The sequence below is a fragment of the Mastomys coucha genome, unplaced genomic scaffold (genome assembly GCF_008632895.1).
Source record: "Mastomys coucha isolate ucsf_1 unplaced genomic scaffold, UCSF_Mcou_1 pScaffold9, whole genome shotgun sequence".
Classification (NCBI taxonomy): domain Eukaryota; kingdom Metazoa; phylum Chordata; class Mammalia; order Rodentia; family Muridae; genus Mastomys; species Mastomys coucha.
Window position 1 is genome coordinate 45,807,997 of NW_022196915.1, and position 20,129 is coordinate 45,828,125.

The 20,129-nt window shown below is 42.5% G+C and overlaps 1 protein-coding gene across 2 annotated transcripts; it reads right to left on the bottom strand.

Moving 5' to 3' along the window:
* Positions 1-3,246: 3,246 nt before the first annotated feature.
* LOC116084078 (PHD finger protein 11-like) lies at positions 3,247-17,326 on the bottom strand. Of its 2 annotated transcripts, XM_031360826.1 has the most exons (11): positions 17,220-17,326; positions 14,374-14,495; positions 12,028-12,135; positions 10,681-10,814; positions 9,522-9,568; positions 8,537-8,604; positions 7,708-7,771; positions 7,059-7,190; positions 5,729-5,800; positions 3,718-3,884; positions 3,247-3,548 (listed from the first exon to the last, which is right to left on the bottom strand). In XM_031360826.1, the coding sequence occupies exons 1-11, from the start codon at positions 17,260-17,262 to the stop codon at positions 3,546-3,548; spliced, it is 960 nt and encodes a 319-aa protein (XP_031216686.1). In that variant the 5' UTR covers positions 17,263-17,326; the 3' UTR covers positions 3,247-3,545. The 2 variants fall into 2 exon arrangements, with proteins under 2 accessions (XP_031216686.1, XP_031216684.1); XM_031360824.1 differs by having other exon boundaries at positions 3,247-3,884.
* Between the last annotated feature and the right edge of the window lie 2,803 nt (positions 17,327-20,129).

Here is a 20,129-nt window from a genome sequence, read left to right on the forward strand (position 1 = left end):
AAGAAGAAGAAGAAGAAGAAGAAGAAGAAGAAGAAGAAGAAGAAGAAGAAAAAGAAGAACAAGAAGAACAAGAAGAACAAGAAGAACAAGAAGAAGAAGAAGAAGAGGAAGAAGAAGAAGAACAAGAAGAAGAAGAAGAAGAAGAAGAAGAAGAAGAGGAGTAGGAGGAGGAGGAAGAAGAAGGAGGAGGAGGAAAGAAGCAAACAAAGAAAGCAATCATTTAGCTTCCTATACAGAAATAACTAGAAATACCTATGAAAAGCCAATGGTAAAGGAGCTTTGCCTGGAAGAGGAGAGTGTTACAGAAATTAGAGTCCCCCCTGATTACCCCACAGTGCTTCATTAGTGTTGTGTTTGAGACCAGCGTGCACACTATCCTCATCCTCTCCCTATAGTTACTCACAAACACAGTCTACATGGCTGCTCACTTCTGACTTGATGTGATTGGTAAAAACCACTCTTTTTACTGTTCTCCATAGGATGCTCACTGTTTTTGGTGGTAGGAGGTGTCTGGGCCAAATTCCATCAAAACTTAATTGAAGCTTCACCTTCACCTCTCCAGTTTGGTTTTTTTTTTTTTCTATAATTGCATTACAAATACATTTGTCATAGGTTAAGTTAGGGCTCCCTTGTCATGCTTTTCCTGAGAAGGTCATTTGTAAAAGACCAGATCAGGATGGATGGTGACTGAGGCACCAAAGACAGACAGGCATGTTGACAGATGAGATAAATAGGAACTAGAGCTCAAAGCCCCTCTGCCTGATCATGTCCCAGCTGTTGCCTGGTGCCTTGGTAAGTGACAACTGCCTCTTCTTCACTGACAGTTTTCCTGGGCAGGATGATGAGTGGACGTTAATTTGAATTGCTGTAGTAGATCATCTATAGAACCACACAGTCCTGTAGACTTAGGGCCTCAAAGCAGAAACTTTAGAACATTTACTGGTGGTCTTACTTGAAAAACAGCCATAAAAAAGCACAAATTACAGCTGCAAATTCCCACTCATAGACAGTCCACCTGACAAAACATACTGAGTTCTTGGTCCAGCTGAAACACTCTGTTAACTTGCTGAGCCGCTACAGTGTGTAAATATGTATGTGTGTGTGTTTATGGGAGTGAAAGAAGTGTCCTTTTAAAATTCTTTGAGTATTTTTAATGCACTGTTATTAATTTTTTCTTGATTTTGCTTTTTAATTTATTTATGTATTCACTTTCCAACCCAATATCAGCCCTTCCTCTCCTCCCAGTACCCCTCATGAAAGTGCTCCTCCCAGTTCATCTTCCTCTTCTCTTTTGATGTACCACCACTGAGGAATGGCTAAAGAAAATCTGGTTCATTACAGAATGGAATACTACCCAGACATTAAAAAGTAGGACATCATGAATTTTTCTGGCAAATGGATGGAACTAGAAAATATCATCCTGAGTGAAGCAACCCAGACACAAAAGGACCTGCATGGTATGTACTTACTGATATGTGGACATTAACAACAAGATACCTATACTACAATCCATAGACTCAGAGAAACCAAGTAACGGGGAGGGCCCAAGGGAGGATGCTTGAATCTTCCTCAGAAGAGATAAAAATAAATAAATATGGAAGGCTGCTTTTGTTTTGAATCATAGAACACTAAAAGCATTCTTGGAATTAATGCTTTCTTCTGATATAATGATAAAAGGCAAGACGTTACATTTCTTGAAAGACCCTAAACTATATCCTTGAACTTATTAGAATGATGTTTGACAGTCCAGTATTTAGGATGTGTTTATGTAATTCCTGAATGGCATTAATAAACAATCTCTTAAGGCTGGCATGGACAGTTATGGCTGGTTTTCCCCTTTAGTGTATAGTACTATATACCCTGAAAAAGGGAGGCAGTTGATAGTTTGATATCATGGGTTAATTTGTGAATATAAGTAAAACAATAAGTCAGCCAGAAAACAACAAGTAGGATGTTTTCTCCTGGAGGGAGAGAGAGATTGGGAGCCAGGAGCTGGGAGAGGACACAGATGTTAAGTGTGTAGTTTCTGTTTTGCTAGGTGAACTGGTTTGGGATGAACGATAATTTTGGCTATATTCAATGCTAATGAACTATATAGTTTTAAAGGCCTGATATGGAGAAAGAACAAACAAAAAAGGTTGAGATGTTAAATTTTGTTACATGGGTTGTGTTACAATCTTAAAAATTAGCAATGTTGGAATGAAAGTAAGGTACCACTCTGGATGTGCCAACTAGTTCCCAACTACATCAGGAGGCAAAAGATCTTATTTCTGTTGGGACTTTTCCCAGCACATGGAAAAAGTATCTAAGTGGGCAGAACTTAAAAATGAAAAATAGCAGCACTATCCTTCTGAGGCATACCGGTTCTTCAGGGAAAGTGGAGATTGGACAACCAATGATATACTGGAATATGTAACATTGCTAACAGGAACGCTGTACATAGAGGAGTGCATATGCCATGGCATCCTTGTGGAGATCAGAGGGTAACTGGTAAAAGTCAGTTCAGCTGTCTGGGTTCAGGTATTAAACGGAGGGCTGGGAGTATTTGGCTCATTTTTCAGTAACAACGCAGCAGGTTGCTCCTAGCAGTTTGCCCAATATATGACTACATTGTGAACAGCTAACAAGTAGTGCTTTTTGTGCCAAATAATTTACTGAGATGAGCAGATTCCAGCTGAATGTAAAGAAGCAGACGAAGCGCTAACATAAAAGTGTCCCAGCTGGTTCTGATGGGTGCTCAGATGGCAGTCATTCCAGTTGATCCCTCAGGAACCGGCTTAGGCTGGCCTTGGTAACCACAGTATTGCACAAGGAATGATTCCTTTACAGTGTGTGTGAGCGTTCATTACAACCTAGACACTATGATGGGACACGGCTCAACCCCAATCTGTCAGGAGCATTACTTTGGTCCAGGGGTATCATGGGAGGAAATGAGAACGTGGACAGGAGAGGAATCAAGGGTCAGGGCAGTGTGGGCACACACATCTGATGCATACTGTCAGGTAGAGAAAGTCGTAGTCCTCCACAGTCCCTATTTCCAGTAGTGCTCTATTCAAAGATCCCAGTTTTAAATTCTGGAGTTGGTCTTGAACATGAAGCATGTCCTTGTAATGACTGTGGCCAAAAAGACACTTGTAAAAAGACTCTGATGAAGACCCACAAAACTGATAAACACAGAATAGTGATTGTGTCTTGTTACAGCTGAGGGCTGCTGGGGACTGCATTAAATAAACTGTTGACTCTTCACAGTGTTTAGAACAAGCATTTATTAAGTGTGCTAAATATTGGCAATATGGTAGTGAGCAGTAAACAGGGTAACAATGAACTATGCACAGGAATGAGTCTGCTCTATTTTGATTGAAAGGAAACCATGAGGAGACCTTCTGCAGGAGCAGAGGAGGCAAGAGAAAACTTAAGATCCCACGAAGGATGAGCAAAGGCTCTGGTCTTCCTGCCCTTGACTGGGGTGGGTAGGGTAGGTAGAAAGACTTCCTTGATCCTTGGAGAACATGGAGGTCTGGTCCAGTTGACCTGAGGAACAGCTTTTACTGTCAGGGGAAAGCAGGACAAGTGAGATGAGAAGAGAAGAGACAAGAAACACCCAATCAGGTACTGAGCATGGATGAGAAGTAGCACATCAGAGTAGAGGGGACTGTGGATCTATCACAGGCTGTCTCCTGAGCCTGCTTGCACTTCAGGAGACTCCTGGCCTCTGACCTGGTAGTCCTCAGGAGGTAGCAAGGATCCTGAAGTAGAGCTTGAGTGATCCAGGTCCCCATTTTCTTCAAATGAACACAAGTTTTGTTGTAAGTCTGCAAGTGCCTCAAGCTGTTGCTTCATCTGCCTGTGCCTTTCTTCATATTCACAAGCTTTGCTCTTGATTACTTTAAAAGAAAGAAAGTGGCTTCAGTGTATGCAGGAATTCTATTCCAATAGTGTACTGTCTCTAGTCTCGTTCAGTTTGAATATCCACTCTAGCTACTGAGCCTCAAATGAGAAGACAGAGTGGTCTGAGGCGACACTGTCTTTCCCCATCTTTGCTGCTTTTCCTGACTCACGATGGACACCAGCATATGTCACATGACTGTGATACCTTCATGGTAGAACAAGGTTACACATTATTCATTCATTCAGAGACTAGGGATTGTGGCTTGCCTTCCAGTGACAACTTTTTCATGAGCACATCTGTGGCTCTATGGACATTTGCTACATCTCAGCTTTTGGTGTGATTTAGGAAGAGAAAATGTTTACTATAGAAACCTACCAAGGTCATTTTAGTTGGGATTAGAATCCTCACGATTGAATCTTTAATTTTTTAGTTGTCAGAATGACTGCATACCTGTAGTTTGCTTGAAATAGTCAGCTGTATTGTCCAGAAGAGCATGGCACTATATCAGTTAGTGTCTTGAGGTGCTCTTCTCATATGCAGTGTGACAATTTCCAGACACATAACATTCATGCTAAGTGATACGTGTAAGTACCAAGGAAATACAGTTTTCTGAAGGCTGGGTTTTTTTAGCGCTAGTTTAAAGTGACTTTTAAAGTACCTTCCCTGCTGATACAAGTGATTATTACAGAGTTCAAATGAGAACAAGTAGCAGAAAATCAAAATGAGAGAAGTTGGGCATATTGAGTTGACACTGACTGTCATCTAGGCAGGGATAATCTGCTCTCTAATTGTTTTACTGACAATAACATACTAGAAAAGAACATTGTTGGGCAGTGTGTTATGCAATAACACTGGAGAAGCTACTCATATCATTCTGTGTCAATCTGTCCCTCACCCATATCCTGACGTGCAGCACATGGAAGTGTTTAGTACTGAAAGAGGCCATCATAAATGCAGGCTTCTTGTGGGTTTTCTGACAAGGTCTCCCTGTGTAAGCCTGGGCTGGTAATCCTCTTGCTTCTCATTTTCAAATCCCGGGATTACAGGTGAGCACCACAAAACATAGCTAAACACGACACTCTTTTGAAAGACTACGTCTCCGTATTCCTGCCTGCATAGTATAACTTAAAAGCAAAAGGAAAACCAAACCAAAAAAAAGGAAAAGAAAAAGAAAAGCTGTCTTGGATAGTCTTGCTTTTTTTTTTCTAATCCTGTTTTAATTTAATTTAATTAATTTTCAAATTATAGTACTCATTACTTCAGGAGATAAGCTTTGAAGACAGATCTTATGAAAAGAACCAGACAGCTCTCTCAGAGAGAGGGACAGAGGCTGTGGGATGCACCACTATTGCTTCTGTCTTTCAGGAAGCGCCCTGAAGTTCAGCCTGTGCCTATCTATGCCAGGGTCAAAGTGCTCTAAGTTCGAGTCAAAATCTTGGCTTGTTTCTGCCTTCTCAGTCACCTATTCTGTACACAAATCTTGTTATGTCTCCCTGGAAGACCGAGCAGTGTGTCCCAGCCATCTACAAATAACTGCTGTGTCTATACAGGGGTCTGTCTGAATGTCTGTTTGTCTGTCTGTCTGTCTATCTCTCAATCTGTCTTACTGTCTGTATGTCTGGCTATTTTTCTATTGTCTTTGTCTTTCTGTATATATACTACTATGGGGTTTTTTTGCATGTTTTTTTTTCCTGTCTTGCCAGGAGGCTTTTATAATGTTCTTTTTCATTTGACAAAAACTGTCTTTGAGAAAAATGTTCACTACTCTGTCACCTATCATTCTGATCTAAATGATAAATGTCTCCTACACACATGTTCCTTATTTTATGAATCACCTACCTTCTTGGAATTGTCTTAGTGTGTCTCCAAACAATCCACAGTCAAACAGTAAGGTCTCGATCCCTTCATAGTCTAGAGGGAGGAGCAATTTCCTGTGTTAATTTTATTGTGAATAAACTACACAGGGAGAAAGAGAAAATAACCCCAATAGGAAGAGAGAGGATCAGAGGAGGGCAGCTCAGTGCAGACCCAGCAGGGAACCAGGAGAAGTGTCAGCTAAGGATCTCTGTGCAGCCAGGACTTCTGGGGAGGGAAAACCTGGGTTCCAGGAAGCCCCCAGGTGATTAGGAGGCATCCAAAAATTTGAGAGTTCTTAGTCTTGAGTAAATTAGTGAATAAGATTATGAAACAAAGGGGCTCCTAGCAATGTTTACTGCTAATATATCCTTTGGTTTTGTCATGACTAGCATGCATGCTGTGGGAGGGGAACTATTGTGTGTGTGTGTGTGTGTATCTGTCTCTCTATGTGTGTGTGTGTGTGTGTGTGTGTGTGTGTGTGTGTGTGTGTGTGTGTTCTAAAGTCAATACAAGAGTCAGATTCCCAGGAAGTTGAGGTCCAGGCAGTTGTGAGCTGCCAGACATGGCAGAAAGGAACTGAACTCAGGACCCCTTCAACAATATGTGTTCTTCACTACCAAGCTATCTCCTTCATCCCTGTTGTAATTTTCTTAATACCTTTGACTAATTAAGGAATAGAATTTGAGGCACATCAAAATTACAACCTTGGTGCTGATTCCCAGCACCCATGTTGTGTGGCTTACCACTGTCTATAATTCTGGCTCCAGGGGATCACAAAGTTCTATTCTCTGAGGGCACAAAGACTCACATCTCCATATACCCTCCCCCAATACATATACTTAAATATAATAAAAGTATACCTTCAAACAGCAGTCGCAGCTGGGACAATAAAACAGAACACAGTTTCAATGATTACTCCACTCACCTGTGTGCACCTCTGAGAAAGAAACTTCCTGGCCTCCGAGCATTTTGGGCACTAACATAGGAATCTGTGACTTTCATATCTTTTTGATTGGTTACCTTAAAGTTCTTGGATTATTTTTTATTTTTCTGTATGAGTGTTGTGCCCACATGTACATATGGTACCATGCGCATGCCTGGTAACTGTCCAGGACAGAAGGTGTTGGAGTGAGCCACCATGTAGATGCTAGGAACCAACCTTGAATCCTCTGCCAGAAGAGCAAATGCTCTTGACTACTGAGCCATCTCTCCAGCCTATAATGTGCGTCCTTAAAGAATGGGTTAAAGAAGGGTGGGGAAGCATGGAAAGGTGTGGTTTCTAGAAGGTGTTTACATTTAGCCCATTCAATACCTGACTCTGAGGCAGTCTCATCCATGAATCTTCCATGAATTGAATCCATTTTTTCTAGTATCTGTTCAAATAAGTCAGTAAGAAGTCCTGCTTCCTGGCATTTCTTAAGAAAAGGAGCTTTGACAGCTGCATCTAAGAACAAAGAATGCATCTTTAGGAGGAAATGGACAGCTATTCACATCATGTGGTCACTTTATACTTTACCAGTTGATGGGGGAGCATACTTGTCTCTTTTTTCTGTAGCTCACATAGTACATGGTCTAAAAATGAAAACACTTCTCTGCTTATAATAACTGTATAATGTGATGTGGTTTTGCAAAATTTATTTTAAATGCTTGAGATGTCAGCCCCTCATATTTGTTACAGATTTGGCATCGCAAGGACACTGCCGCCTGTCACTGTGAGGGGTGGCACACTGTGGCCTCAGGCAAACGTTCCAGCCTTTTTAAGTGTGTCATCTCAGGCTGAGAAGAGATGGGCCATTCCAGCTCCAATAATTTTGATACAGTAGGGTTATGAGTTATACTAAAGATTTATTTCAATATTACATACATATCAGAAGCCCACAAGAATAAAGATCAAAGCATGACAACATTTCTATAAACATTTGGAGGCCACCACGTTTATACCATTATCACCGAGAACAAACCTGTGTGGCCATGAGGCTCTTCCATCATGTGTCTTTTGGAGTTACTGAATTTCCCCTTTTTTGGCTGGAAGAAAAAACCAAGATTATACTGACTTTTCATACTGGCCTAGAATACCACACAAAATAAAAACGTTCTGCAACATAATCAAGTCTATTAATCAAATGTAACAAAAATTTTTGAGACAAACTTTCTCTTTCAGGTTGGTCTTGATGAACTCCTGGATCCAAATGGCACTCACAAATAGCTAGGACCTATAGGGTATTCTGTCTGTGGCCTGAAAAACATCTCTTAAACAAGAGGGAGAGATTGTTGTCTGACACTAATCAATGTAGAGAAACTAATATAAAAACTGTGTCAAATTTCTCCAAATTCTTTTACATTTTATATCTACTAATCCAGAAAATTTTAAGTTAGAAATTTGGTTAGGTGTGGACCAAGTAGCTGAGGAACACTTGGTTATGAACAAATGCTTGTCTTTTCTCTCAGCCTGTTTAGGAGTAAGTGTTGTGAAAGGACACATGTTTTCCCTAGCATGGTTCAAGGAATGATTGACAGAGGCTGAGGGAATGACGTCATCCCCTGAGCCTCTAGTCTCTTACCACTCTCAGTATGCTTCTACCATGTCAGGATGCTCTGCACCTCCTGAGTGCAGGATTGTCCCCAGGATGCCATACTAAGAGTAGCTTCAGCTCCATTGAGGAGAGAACACACATGAAGGATGGTGTGCCAATGCCAGCTCCTCCAATGACTTGAAAACTGTGAGTCTCTGGCATTTAGAATTCTAAGTAAGGACATTGTGTGAAGAAATTAGGTCTACAAGTCAATTACCTCTGTGGGAGGGTCTGAGGAGAGGCGTTTCTTCCTTCCTCTCTTCTTCTTCATGATTGGGCTATCAGCTAAAAGAGAAACCATTTCTAGGTTGGGATATGTAAAGCAAAATTACTGAGTGGTTGTGGTGCACACCTTTAATCCCAGCACTCTAGGAGGCAGAGGCAGGTGGACCTTCTAGTTGAAGGCTATCCAGATCAACAGAGTAAGATCCAGGACAGCAAGAGCTGTCTCAAATGTGTGTGTGTGTGTGTGTGTGTGTGTGTGTGTGTGTGTACGCGCGCGCGCGTGCGCGCGCGTCACTGTATGTATAAAATAAATAATAAATGCCGAAGTCGGTAAAAAATCAAAAGATTCCATAAACTTGGACCTAAGTATGTGCAAATGTAAAATTTAAAAACGGCAGATGGTGTCTCAGTGAACAGAATCCTCAACTCTGGCCAGTGACAATGCCTGAAAAGGTGCGCTATTAAAAATGTTCACCTTTCAGGATCATGTGTGCTCTAGCCAATGCTTGCAAAGGTGTGGGCAGTCCTGTTGCCTTTGTCTACAGAAGTCCTCTCAGTAATTAATTATCCATGTACCTCAGGCTGTCCTGAAAGTAACTGTGTGTGTGTTTGCATGTGTGTGTACATGTGTGTATTTGTGTGACACAGACAGACAGATGTACAGACAGACAGACAGATATTGCTATCCTCATTCCCTGTCAACATACAGTGATAGTGAGCACCACTTTAAGGATACTTTCCAATGAGTTATAAACTAATGACAATGACAAGAGATGGCTCAGTGCTTAAGAGCACTCACTGCTCTTCCAGAGGACCCGAGTTTGGTTCCCAGCATCCACAGGTTACTCAAAACAATCTGTAACCTAAGGCATCTACACAAACAGGTGCACATAAAAAATTACAATTGAGAAGAAATTAGATTATCTCAGGTTTTACTTAAGGAATTTGCTTTCTTTAAACTCACTTTAGAAACTTACCACGTTCAGTGGTCTCTTGTTGTGGAGGATGTTCTGGGCAAAATACTCTGAAAATACAAAATTTCAAAGAATCACTGAAACATTTAATTTGTGGAAATCCACTTTTGTTCTGCATCCCTAGTGCTGGGAGGAAAGCTGCATGCCACTCCACTGGGCAAAGTATTCATTTTTAAAAAGAAATGTGTTCAAGCCCATGTCAAATTGTTAACCACATCCAGTGTGGGTGAGGGTGGCCATTGTCTTTGTGCCCTTTGAGCAGTAGAAAGGGGACTCTGGTCCTTGAAAACGTGAATGCTGGGGGAATATTTTGAGCAGCCCTAGTTCTTATGCTGTGATGAGGGGCATCTAAGGAACTGTGGTCTAAGATTTGAAGCTTCAACCTGACCACCCACAATCTTGCTGATATTGAAATGGATTAAGTATTTCCAGTGTGGTTAATAAACATTTTTTTTAAAGTTATCTCTGTAATTTCAAGGCCAACCTGGTCTACTTGGTGAGATATTGTCTCAAAAACAAAAACTACTCACAGCAGGGATTTCGGTCACATTTATTTCATAGTGTATTTATAAACAAGTGAGTTCTTTATGAACATAAAAAATGAATGTAAAGTTCTTCTGTAGGTTTCTAAGTAATTCAAATATAAAAAGCACTGTTCAAAACTGAATGAACTTTTAAGAACAGTGACAAGCTGGGGGCTGACAAGATGACTCTGCAGGTAAAGGTGCTTGCTGTCAGCTCCAACAACCTCAGTTCCATGTCTGGGCCAACACTGGAAGCAGAGAGCTCATTCCTACAAGGTGGGAAGACAGACCCATGACTTGTGCATGCGTGAGTGAAGGAAGGTGTCTTTCTAATACAGAGAATAACAGGCCTGAACTGGCTCCTGTCTCTTGCAGGACACGCATGCTGCCATTTACCAATGATGCTTTGTCAGGAAGAAGAGAATACAGAGAAGATTTAGAAAGTCAAACAAACCCTTGAGGAGTTCTTTTTCCTGTCATGTGCAGAAATGTAAAGCTGAGTTCTTACTGATGTCCCATAATCCTGTTCTCAGGAGAAACTCATTTGCATCAATTGAACTTTAGAAGTATATCACAGTCTAGTCATTCCTTAGGCTCCCCCAGCCCTCCACCATGGAGTTTTAAAGCTATTTGATTACTTGTAAGTTCCATGGTCCCCATCAACTTGAGGAATGGCTTGGTCCTTTTTGGCACAGACATAATGGTAACTCTTTTTACAGTGCGATAAATCACATCCCACGGTGGCGCCTCCTTTGTTACAGAGTGAGCATTTCTATACAAGAACAGATCAGAATGAGTTAGTAATGTTTCTTTCCTGAAAAGTAAGGATGCCATTAAACATTGTTTCAACCAGCAGCCATGTGCTTTTGTATTTCCTGGATATCACTGCCATATCCCAGTCTTCATGCCCACACAAATGTCACTTAGACTTGGCAACCCATGAGGACGTTTCCACAAAACTGACGTCAACTGAAACAGAGGCTGGCACGCACAGTTGTAATCATGGTCTGCACAAATTTAAAGCATGTAGGTGGTTATAAAAAAATTTTTTTTGTTTTTTTGAGACAGGATTTCTCTGTATAGTCCTGGCTGTCCTGGAACTCACTCTGTAGACCAGGCTGGCCTCGAACTCAGAAATCTGCTTGCCTCTGCCTCTCAAGTGCTGGGATTAAAGGAGTTTACTCATCTACAAATGGTCTCTTATAAATGTAGCCAGGAGACAAGTCAACCTCCTTCTTTCCTGGTTAGGCCCTTATGCCCTCAGCTCCAAGGCAGATGCTGACAATGATAACCACCCAGAACTGGTACAGAAGACATGCAGCGAGCCTTGACATTCAGAAGGCATGTCAAGGATAAAGCCTTTTGCTCTGGATGCTGCCTGCAGCTTTGTGGCAGCAAGAGGACCCGCTACCTGCTTTAGGGCAGGAGAGCAGAAGGAGAGCCTAGATGGCACTGTTGAGCTGCCGAAATTGGTTTTTGCTGTGATGGAATGGCAGTAAGGACTTGTTCTAGCCTGTCTGATTTCTTCCTTCTGTCTGAGAGTTTTCACACAGACAGAAGCATCTCAAGCCTGTTCTCCTGATGTGTGGGACAGTTGGTTGTACGCAGACAGCGTCAGCTGAGGGAGTGTCTCACAGTCCACCTTCCAGCTCTCCATGGGTTCCCAAACCCTGCTATTCCATAGATTATGTTTTTAGATAAAAGATTCATTTTTTTATTCTTTCTTCTGTATATGTGTGTCTGAATTACCAAATATGTAAGTGCATGTGCCTACGGAAGCCAGCAGAGGGTGACAGATGCCCTGGAGCTGGAGTTGCAAGGAGTTGTGAGTTGTCATTTGGTGACTGGGGACCAAACTCAAGGCTTCTAGAGGGACAGTGAGCAATCTTAACTGCGGAGTCCTCTCTCCAGGCCCATAGTAGACTGTCCTTTGAATGTAGTACAGAAGATTCTCAATTTATGAGTAATAAGACATGTCAACTTACCAATCTTCTTCCTCTCCAGATCTCTTTCTTTACTGATTTGACATCAAAGTTTCTAGCTGTATTAGGTGGATCATGAGCCTCACACTCCACCAGTCCTGATGAATACAGCTGCAGGATGGAAAAAGCAAAACAAAACGTAGAGCTTGTGTGAAGTAGTCCTGACCAACACAAGCCAGTGTTGGCTCTGGAAAGGTTTGAAGTGAAGTGCAGAGTGGGCGATGGCTCAGAGCACTGGCCACTGTTCAAGAGATGAACAGACATGAGCCATGTGACTACCGTGAGAAACCTCAGACTGCAGACCCAGTTGTACTTGATAACTGATCTCTATTGACTCTGGAGCCAGGCAGACAGTGCCTCCAACAGCACTGTACTCTGCCTAGGAATGCAGAGTGGGCTCTGGAAACGGATGAAGCCATGTAGTTACAGAAACCAAAGCAAGGGACAGAGGCTATTCCTGATGGCTGCCTAGGCTTTATTCCTAAACTTGAAGAACCATGCCTGCTTCCACAACCATATCTCATGCCTTCACTCTTCTTATTGTTGTTGAGACAGGGTCTCACTGTAGCCTACCTGGGCTGGAACTCACAGAGTCAACCTGTCTTTGCCCCTGAGTGCTGGGACTAAAGCCATACACTAATACACCTAGATTTTATGATATTTTTTAAAAGACTGGATCTAGCTATACATCCCACTTTACCTGGTCCTTGGCTTCTAAGCAATATAAATGCAGGTATGGGTGACCACAGCTAGCCCCAAAGTCTCTTGTGTGTTTTAGCAGCCACTAGTCTCTTTCTTCTTCAACATTTTAGAGGATTTTGGGATAGCTCTGTGGCTCAGCATGTGTACTGTTATTCCAGTGTTCCAGAGGGTCTACATCCAGCTCCTAGCTCCAAGCCACCAGCTCACAATTGTCTTAACTACACCTCCAGAGGCTCACACACGTGTACACACATACAATAAAATCTTTCTCAAATTTTACTAAATGTGTGTATAGGTATATGTGTGTGTGTGTGTGTGTGTGTGTATGTGTGTGTGTGTGTGTTCTTTGGGATGTGTGTGCATCCTGGTATGATTGTTTTCATGAGTGTGTTTATGTGTTTGTTCTGTGTCTGCATGTAGAGGACAGAGATTTACTTGGGCTATTATTCTCTACCGCTCTTTGGCTTTTTTATAAGATTTTTTTTTTTATGAAAATAAGGGTTTTGTCTACATGGATGTATGTGTATCACATGTGTGCTGGTTTTGGCACAGGTCAGAAGAATGTATTGGATTCCTGGAAGTAGAGTTATAAATTCTTGTGAAATAACAATCCCTGTTTCCTATGAACTGAACCTGGGTCCTCTCTGAAACAGCAGCTTCATTCACTACAGAGCCATTTCTCCAGCCCTTCTCTACTTTATTTTATGAGATCGTTGTTCCATAATTTGGAGAGCTCACAAATTCAGCTCACTTGCTTGGCTAGCAGGCTTCTAGAATCCTCCTGTCTCTACTCCACAGCATGGGATTGCAGGCAGTGAGTTCACCTGTGTCCTGGAGACGGAGAGCAGGACTTCATGCTCATGTCCCCAGCACTTCACTAACTGAGCCACCTGCTTTCTAGCTCCAGATAGCTAAAGTTCCTGAGTCACATAAACCCCAACAGTCTTCCTGCTTTCCATTAAAAGCTAATGTCACAGAGAAATTCAGAAAACAAAGAGCATGAGAGACGTGAGAAAAAAGTTGTGACGTTTTCATAGGTGATGATTTTTTATAAGAATGATAAATCATTATGCAACCGTAATCCTTGCATGTAGAAGTCAGAGAATAGCCCTGAGAAGTAGTTTTGTCCTTCTCCTGTGATTTGGACTTAGGATCTCTCTGTGTTTCTGCTACTCTGTTCCAGTTGCAAGCTTAAATGCATTGATATGTTGTCCTTTGATATGGTTAAAAGTTGCTCTTTGAAAGATGCTGAGAGAAAAAGTTGGACCATGCTAATGTCTAATTTTGTTAAATTGTACTTATGTGAGAGAAGGTTCTTGCACACTCAAGCATCCAGGACAGATGATACACAATTTAAACAGGCCTGACAGCTGGATATGGCCATACATACCATGAGTCTCAGCACACAGGAGACTGGGGCACATAGACCTGAATGACAATTGAGACCTCGAAGGCCCTCTGCACATGGAGACATGATTTGTGTGATGATAATCTCCAGTCAGTGATCTTCCATGGTGATAGTGGGCCACCACGTGGGTGCTGGGAAAGGAAACTCGTTCCTTTGGAAGAGCATCTATCGTTCTTAACCACTGAGCCATCTCATCAGCCCCACACATGTAGTTTTAAAGTTATTTACCAGTAACTTACCAAACAATTTTCATGAGCAGCTATATTTGCTGATGGCGCAAAATATATCTGACTCCACTCATAGCCTTCAGGACAGAGGGCACATGTCCTTTTTTCCATCTTTTCTATCATCGGACAGTCACCTATAAGTAACATCCAGGTTAAAACAGAAGAACATTTATATGGCCTTGCTAGCTCTTCCAACTAAAGGAGAGGGCAGGGCCCTCTTCTTATGATAGAGTCTTCAGTCCTGGAACAATTACAAACCAGCAGTCTAATCTGTGAAATGTAGCATCTCTTGAGTGGTGCAGCCTCTCTTTTGTACAGAAGAGCAGTGCTGACAATTGAAACAGAACAAGCCACAAGGTTGGCTGTGCTGTCACTGAAAAGCTTCTAGAGGCCTTACTGAAATGAATAAAATACATTTAATAAATCTCTGATGTGTCTGAGAGCTGCAATTATCTATAGGCAGAGACAGGAATGTAGAGCAAAGGTTGATACTATGTCTATTTAGGAGAAGGTTCACCTCTGAGCCTATGAACTCCCTTACCATGGGATCTTGGTCAGATTTGCAGTACAAGGCACATGCTTCCTCCTGCTGGCCCTAACTCCATTTAGAAGCCAGTTGGTCACCCCTATAACACAGGTTCACTCTGTGCCCAGGAACATGTCTTGCCATGCTGGTTGTTATTGTAGCTCACAGTGTTCACAGCTGGGTGAGACCGTGGATTACTTTTCTTCTCCCACAAGCTACCTGGCTCCTTTCAGAACTATGAGAGCTAGCCAAGAGGGAAGAACCTCCCAGTTACTGCTTAATTTCTCTGTGTCCTGTGCCTAACAATGTTGGGTCTTTTGTAATAGGGCCTTATGATTAAGATTTCACCTTGTCACTGTACAAGGAATAAGTGTCTGTGGAATGCTCAGCCATGAATGAGACAACTAACAACTAACAATCACACCGCTGACCCCACAGCTCAGGGAACATGGTAGAAGTGGGAAGGAAAGGATGCTAAGATCCATAGAAACACTATCCTCTAGACATGACAGAAATGCTGTGATCTGAAACCCAAAGCAGCTGTGTTTACAGCCAAGGTTGCCTGCAAAAGGCCTGCATAGGATCACACAAGTTAAAGTTCTAGCTGGCATGGTGGTAGAGGTTGTGGGGTGGGGGAAGCAGCACTCATTAGCATCCACTCCAAACTGAGGACATCAGTCAGTTGATGGTTTGTGGGGGATGGTATGCTGGTTTTCCTGTGGGGTGTGACCGCTGTTAGGCCTACATGCTTCTATGGTTGAACACACACACACACACACACACTAAATGTTCACCACAGTCTGGAGGTAGTAAACTATTCCAAAGGGAAAAACAAGCAAAGAAATAATTGAGAAACACAAGGTAAAGACTGACAAGATGGAGAACACAATGGATACGCCAGAACACCCCGCATCTGTACAGGACACTAGATAGACAAAGATGGAAAGTCTACACAAGTGTACCCAAGGAAGTTTTAAGCTTAATACAATCTCAATGTATATACATATGTGAATACATACATACATACATACCAGGGAAATAAAGAAATAGCTCTGTTAGACAAAGTTCTTATTTGTCTTGCAGAAGACCCAGGCTCAGTCCCTAGCACCTACTTGGTGACCTATAATCATTTCTACCTCTAGGTCCAGGAGAGATCTTTTGCATTCTTCTTCTAAACACCAAATCATCAAGCATATGGGGGCTATACAAACATTTATGCAGGCAAGAGAGTCATACACAAAATAAACCTCAAGAATATACTAGTTGCAGAATGGTTATAGGCTGAAATCACTAGTCAACTGTAAATTTGCATGTAGACATCTCTACCAAAGATAATGGATCCCTGGGTTGTTTCAGGGATGGAAGGATGCTTTTGCTGAAAGTAGTGACTTCCCTTGGGCAGTGATCACTGCTATCACTGTTGCTTGAAAGGGCTGGAAAGGTTTGGCATTAGTGCCTTCCTATTGTGCTTTTAATTCCTGCCTTAACCTTTTGGTCAGGTTTCTACTGGAGAGACAGGATTGGGGCAGGACAGTACTAGTCTGTCAACACCAGCTTTCAAGCTATTCAGGCTGTCCTCTGTGTGTTATTTCTGTTTCTTACCCAGATAGGATTTCCTTTTCATTCTTTTTTTTTTTAATTTTATTTATTTTATTATTATATCTAAGTACACTGTAGCTGTCTTCAGACAGCCCTTGAAGAGGGCATCCAATCCCATTACAGATGGTTGTGAACCACCATGTGGTTGCTGGGATTTGAACTCAAGACCTTCGGAAGAGCAATCAGTGCTCTTAACCACTGAGCCATCTCTCCAGCCCCCCCTTTTCATTCTTGAGTTCATTGTTTTCTAAGATGGTTCCAGAAGCCTGTGGACCACAAACCTGACAAAAACCTGGATCATCATGCTCTTATGATAAAAGAAAACCATCTCAAGGAGATTGTCACCATGGGTGGCCCCGAAATATCAGCCTGCACAACACAAGCTTTTAAGACACTGACGGCGATAAGCAACACATACCCCCAAACTGGTGCTCAGTATTCTCCATTTGCCCACAGAGACCTGGAATTCCTTTCCAAATTGCCAGCATCCCCAGTAAAGCCTAGCCTCCTGTCCCAAGAGCATGTCTTGACTATTCCATTTACAGTGCAGAGCTTCCCAAACTTTGGAGAGAGGACCCAATGTGGTGGAACAGGCCGACATAGAGGTTTCATGTTCCTGAGGTCCTCAGATATTCTAAGCCCAGCTCTATCCCCAGCAGCGCCCTGCAGTCTCCCGGGGAGTGGAGGGAGTGGAGCATGGCATGTTCCTGCTGGCCATCACTCTAGTACTCACCTGTTGAGACTGGGCCACATGGTGGTGCTGTCTCTTGGGCCATGACTAGGCACCTGAACTCCTAGAACTGCAACTGAGTTTCTAGTTTCTGGTTTCCAGCTTCTGTGCCTAGCTTCTAGTTTCGTTTCTCTAAATCTGCGTGGTGAAAGCAAAGACCTAATAGGCAGGAAGTGCATAGTGTAGTATGCTGGCAGATTTTCAACTCTGAATAGTCATTTGAAAAATGCTCGGGTTTGGTCTCTCTGCCAATGTGATGAAACTTGGGGCCAAAAATAACTTAGAGGAGGAAATGCATTATATGACTAACAGTTTGCAGTCATCATCCAGAGAACAAGGAAGAAAGCAGGAGCAGGGAGGCTTTCTGGCTGCTTCCCTTGGCTCTCTAAACCTGCTGTGCAGTACAGCCCACAACCCCCTGCCCCGTGCTGCTGCTGCATACAGGGGCCTGTGCCTTCCTCCATCAACAAGCAGTCAGGAAAATGCCAAACAGGCCACTCTGATGGAGACAAATATGGAGAAGGGTCCTCTTCCCAGGTGTGTGACATTGACAATCACAATAACCCTCAAACAGTTGGAGAAAAACCACACCAGACACTCCAACTGTGCCTGTGCTTGGTTTAAGAAACAACTGGACTGTGCTTCTGAACATTGTAGCACATTGTTTGGCCTATGTGGGAGTATCTATAAAGGACATAAAATTAATAGATTTGAGACTCAGGTGCCAGGAAGGAGTCTTTATTTAGCGCCCATGGGCTACAAAGCACCACAGAAATGTAGATCTCTCAGTCCCAGCAACAAAGGGAAATATTTATGTAGGCATCAACATACAGGAAGTAGAATTTTAAAAGTTCATTCTTTTGCGGGGGAATTCAAAGATAAAGTCTAGGGGGTGTGCACTCTATGAGGGCAAAGGGCAGCCTGAGCCTGACAGAAGAAAGACAACTGAACAGGGCAACATGGACAGCCTGGACACAATGAAAGGTCCTAGCACAGGATGGCAAGGGCCTTGGGTAGGTCCTGGAGAAGGCCTTTCACACACTATCAGGAAGAATAGAAGACCAGGGCCTGTGCTTCTGAGGAAAGTCTCTAGCTTCCAAGATAAAGACCAGGCAAGGATAGAGGAAACAGACACATGGGGGGACAGTGGCTTTGAAGGGAAATATCGCATGAATGTGCGTATGTGTGTGTGTGTGTGTGTGTGTGTATACACATAGTCATTGAAATAGTATATTATACTTTTATTACACATTATTTTGTATGCATTTCAGTGTGTGCACATGTGTACCATGACACATAAGGCAGTCAGCCTCACTCCAGGTTAACGTAATGCTCTTCTATCACGTGGGTTCCAAGGTCTGATCAGGCTGTACTTGAGTCTGTGCCTTCACATGCTCACTCATCTCTTTTTTTTTTAACCTAATGTCACCCAGTATCCATACTCATTCACATACACTAAAAGAAAAAAGAACAGATTAGAAAAATACAGTGTAATTGTTGGGGGCAGGTCACAGATTCAGATGGAAGGTGGAAGATGAAGGGAATGCAAGAACAGAGATTTCGAATCTGGACTTGCTCTTAGTAAATGACTCTGAGGGAAAGTGCATTCATTTGTTGCCTTAGTGCAACACCAATGTATGATTGACAACTCAGTGTTACTTCCTATGTGCTTCTCTAATACACACAGTAACCAACAGATCTCTGATTGGTCTCAAGTCCTGCTCAACAAGGACATCATGCTTGTTCCTGGAAACCTAGCCAAGTACTCAGGGATAGTGAAGTCATGAATCGTGGAGGAGAAGTGACAACTGCCCCCTCACCAATCCAGCACGATCCCTAACTACATTGCAAATATGTTCCCTTAGACTCCTAGATGAGCATAGCTCTCACCCTTCATCAAGGAAACTTCTCTTTGCAAACAGATGGAGATCCTTATAGCGAATTACAACTGATCAATATGCAATTGCAGAGCTCAGCCCCAACTAAGGCATCATATAACACAACTCCTACCCCTGAGGATCACTGTGGAAGAGACAGAAAGACTAAAGAGCCAGATGAACAGGGAGTCTGCTCTGAGATTCTGTCTCCTGGAATTGTCAGAGAAGCTATAGCCATGAAGTCTCCCCAACATGGCAGCCTAAACACAGGCTGAACAATGCACTCCAAAGGACATGCTTACATGGGAAGGGAAAAGCTCAGAAGGCCTCAACGCTCCACAAAGAACTACAGATGACCAAGGAGTACTGAAAGCAGAAGAAGTAAGTCTTCCCTAGGGAAGAGCACATCAGCTGGTCACCCAATAGGAACCTTGAAAACTTGTACATAACAGTATCATTTTACAGACTAAGCACAATGTACTTACTTGAGTGCCCTGGAGCACTGTGGGCACTATGATTCTTCAGGAGCCATGACAGACACAGTGGTCTGTAGGAATATACAAAGGATATTTGCTTCTTGTAAGCCTGTTTTCCCAACTCTTCTTTCTAGATATGTATGTTTTACATGTGGTTTTCTTACACTTGGCTGAATATTGAGAAAGGATGAAAGGTTAGTTGCTTTTGATTTTTCAATTTTGATGAGAGGATTTTTTTTTTAAATTTGGATTAAGAAAGTTAGTAAACTATTTCTGGGCCTTTGGCCACAAGCCTTCCACAGTAACTGTGGAGGACAGGCCCTTCCGGCTGCTCCCTGGGTGCTGCTCCTCACTGTCACCACCTTCCTGTGGAAGTCACCAGCACGGTGGGAGGATCTTAAGGAAAAGTCTTGAATATGCTTTAAACCCAATTAAACAGTCAAGATACATTTAGGTTTGCTGTGATCCTGTTAAGATGGAAAGATGGCTCAGCGGGTAAAGTCTCTTAACACTAACTCTGATGATCTAACTTCAGTCCCCAGCATCCACACGGTGGAGAG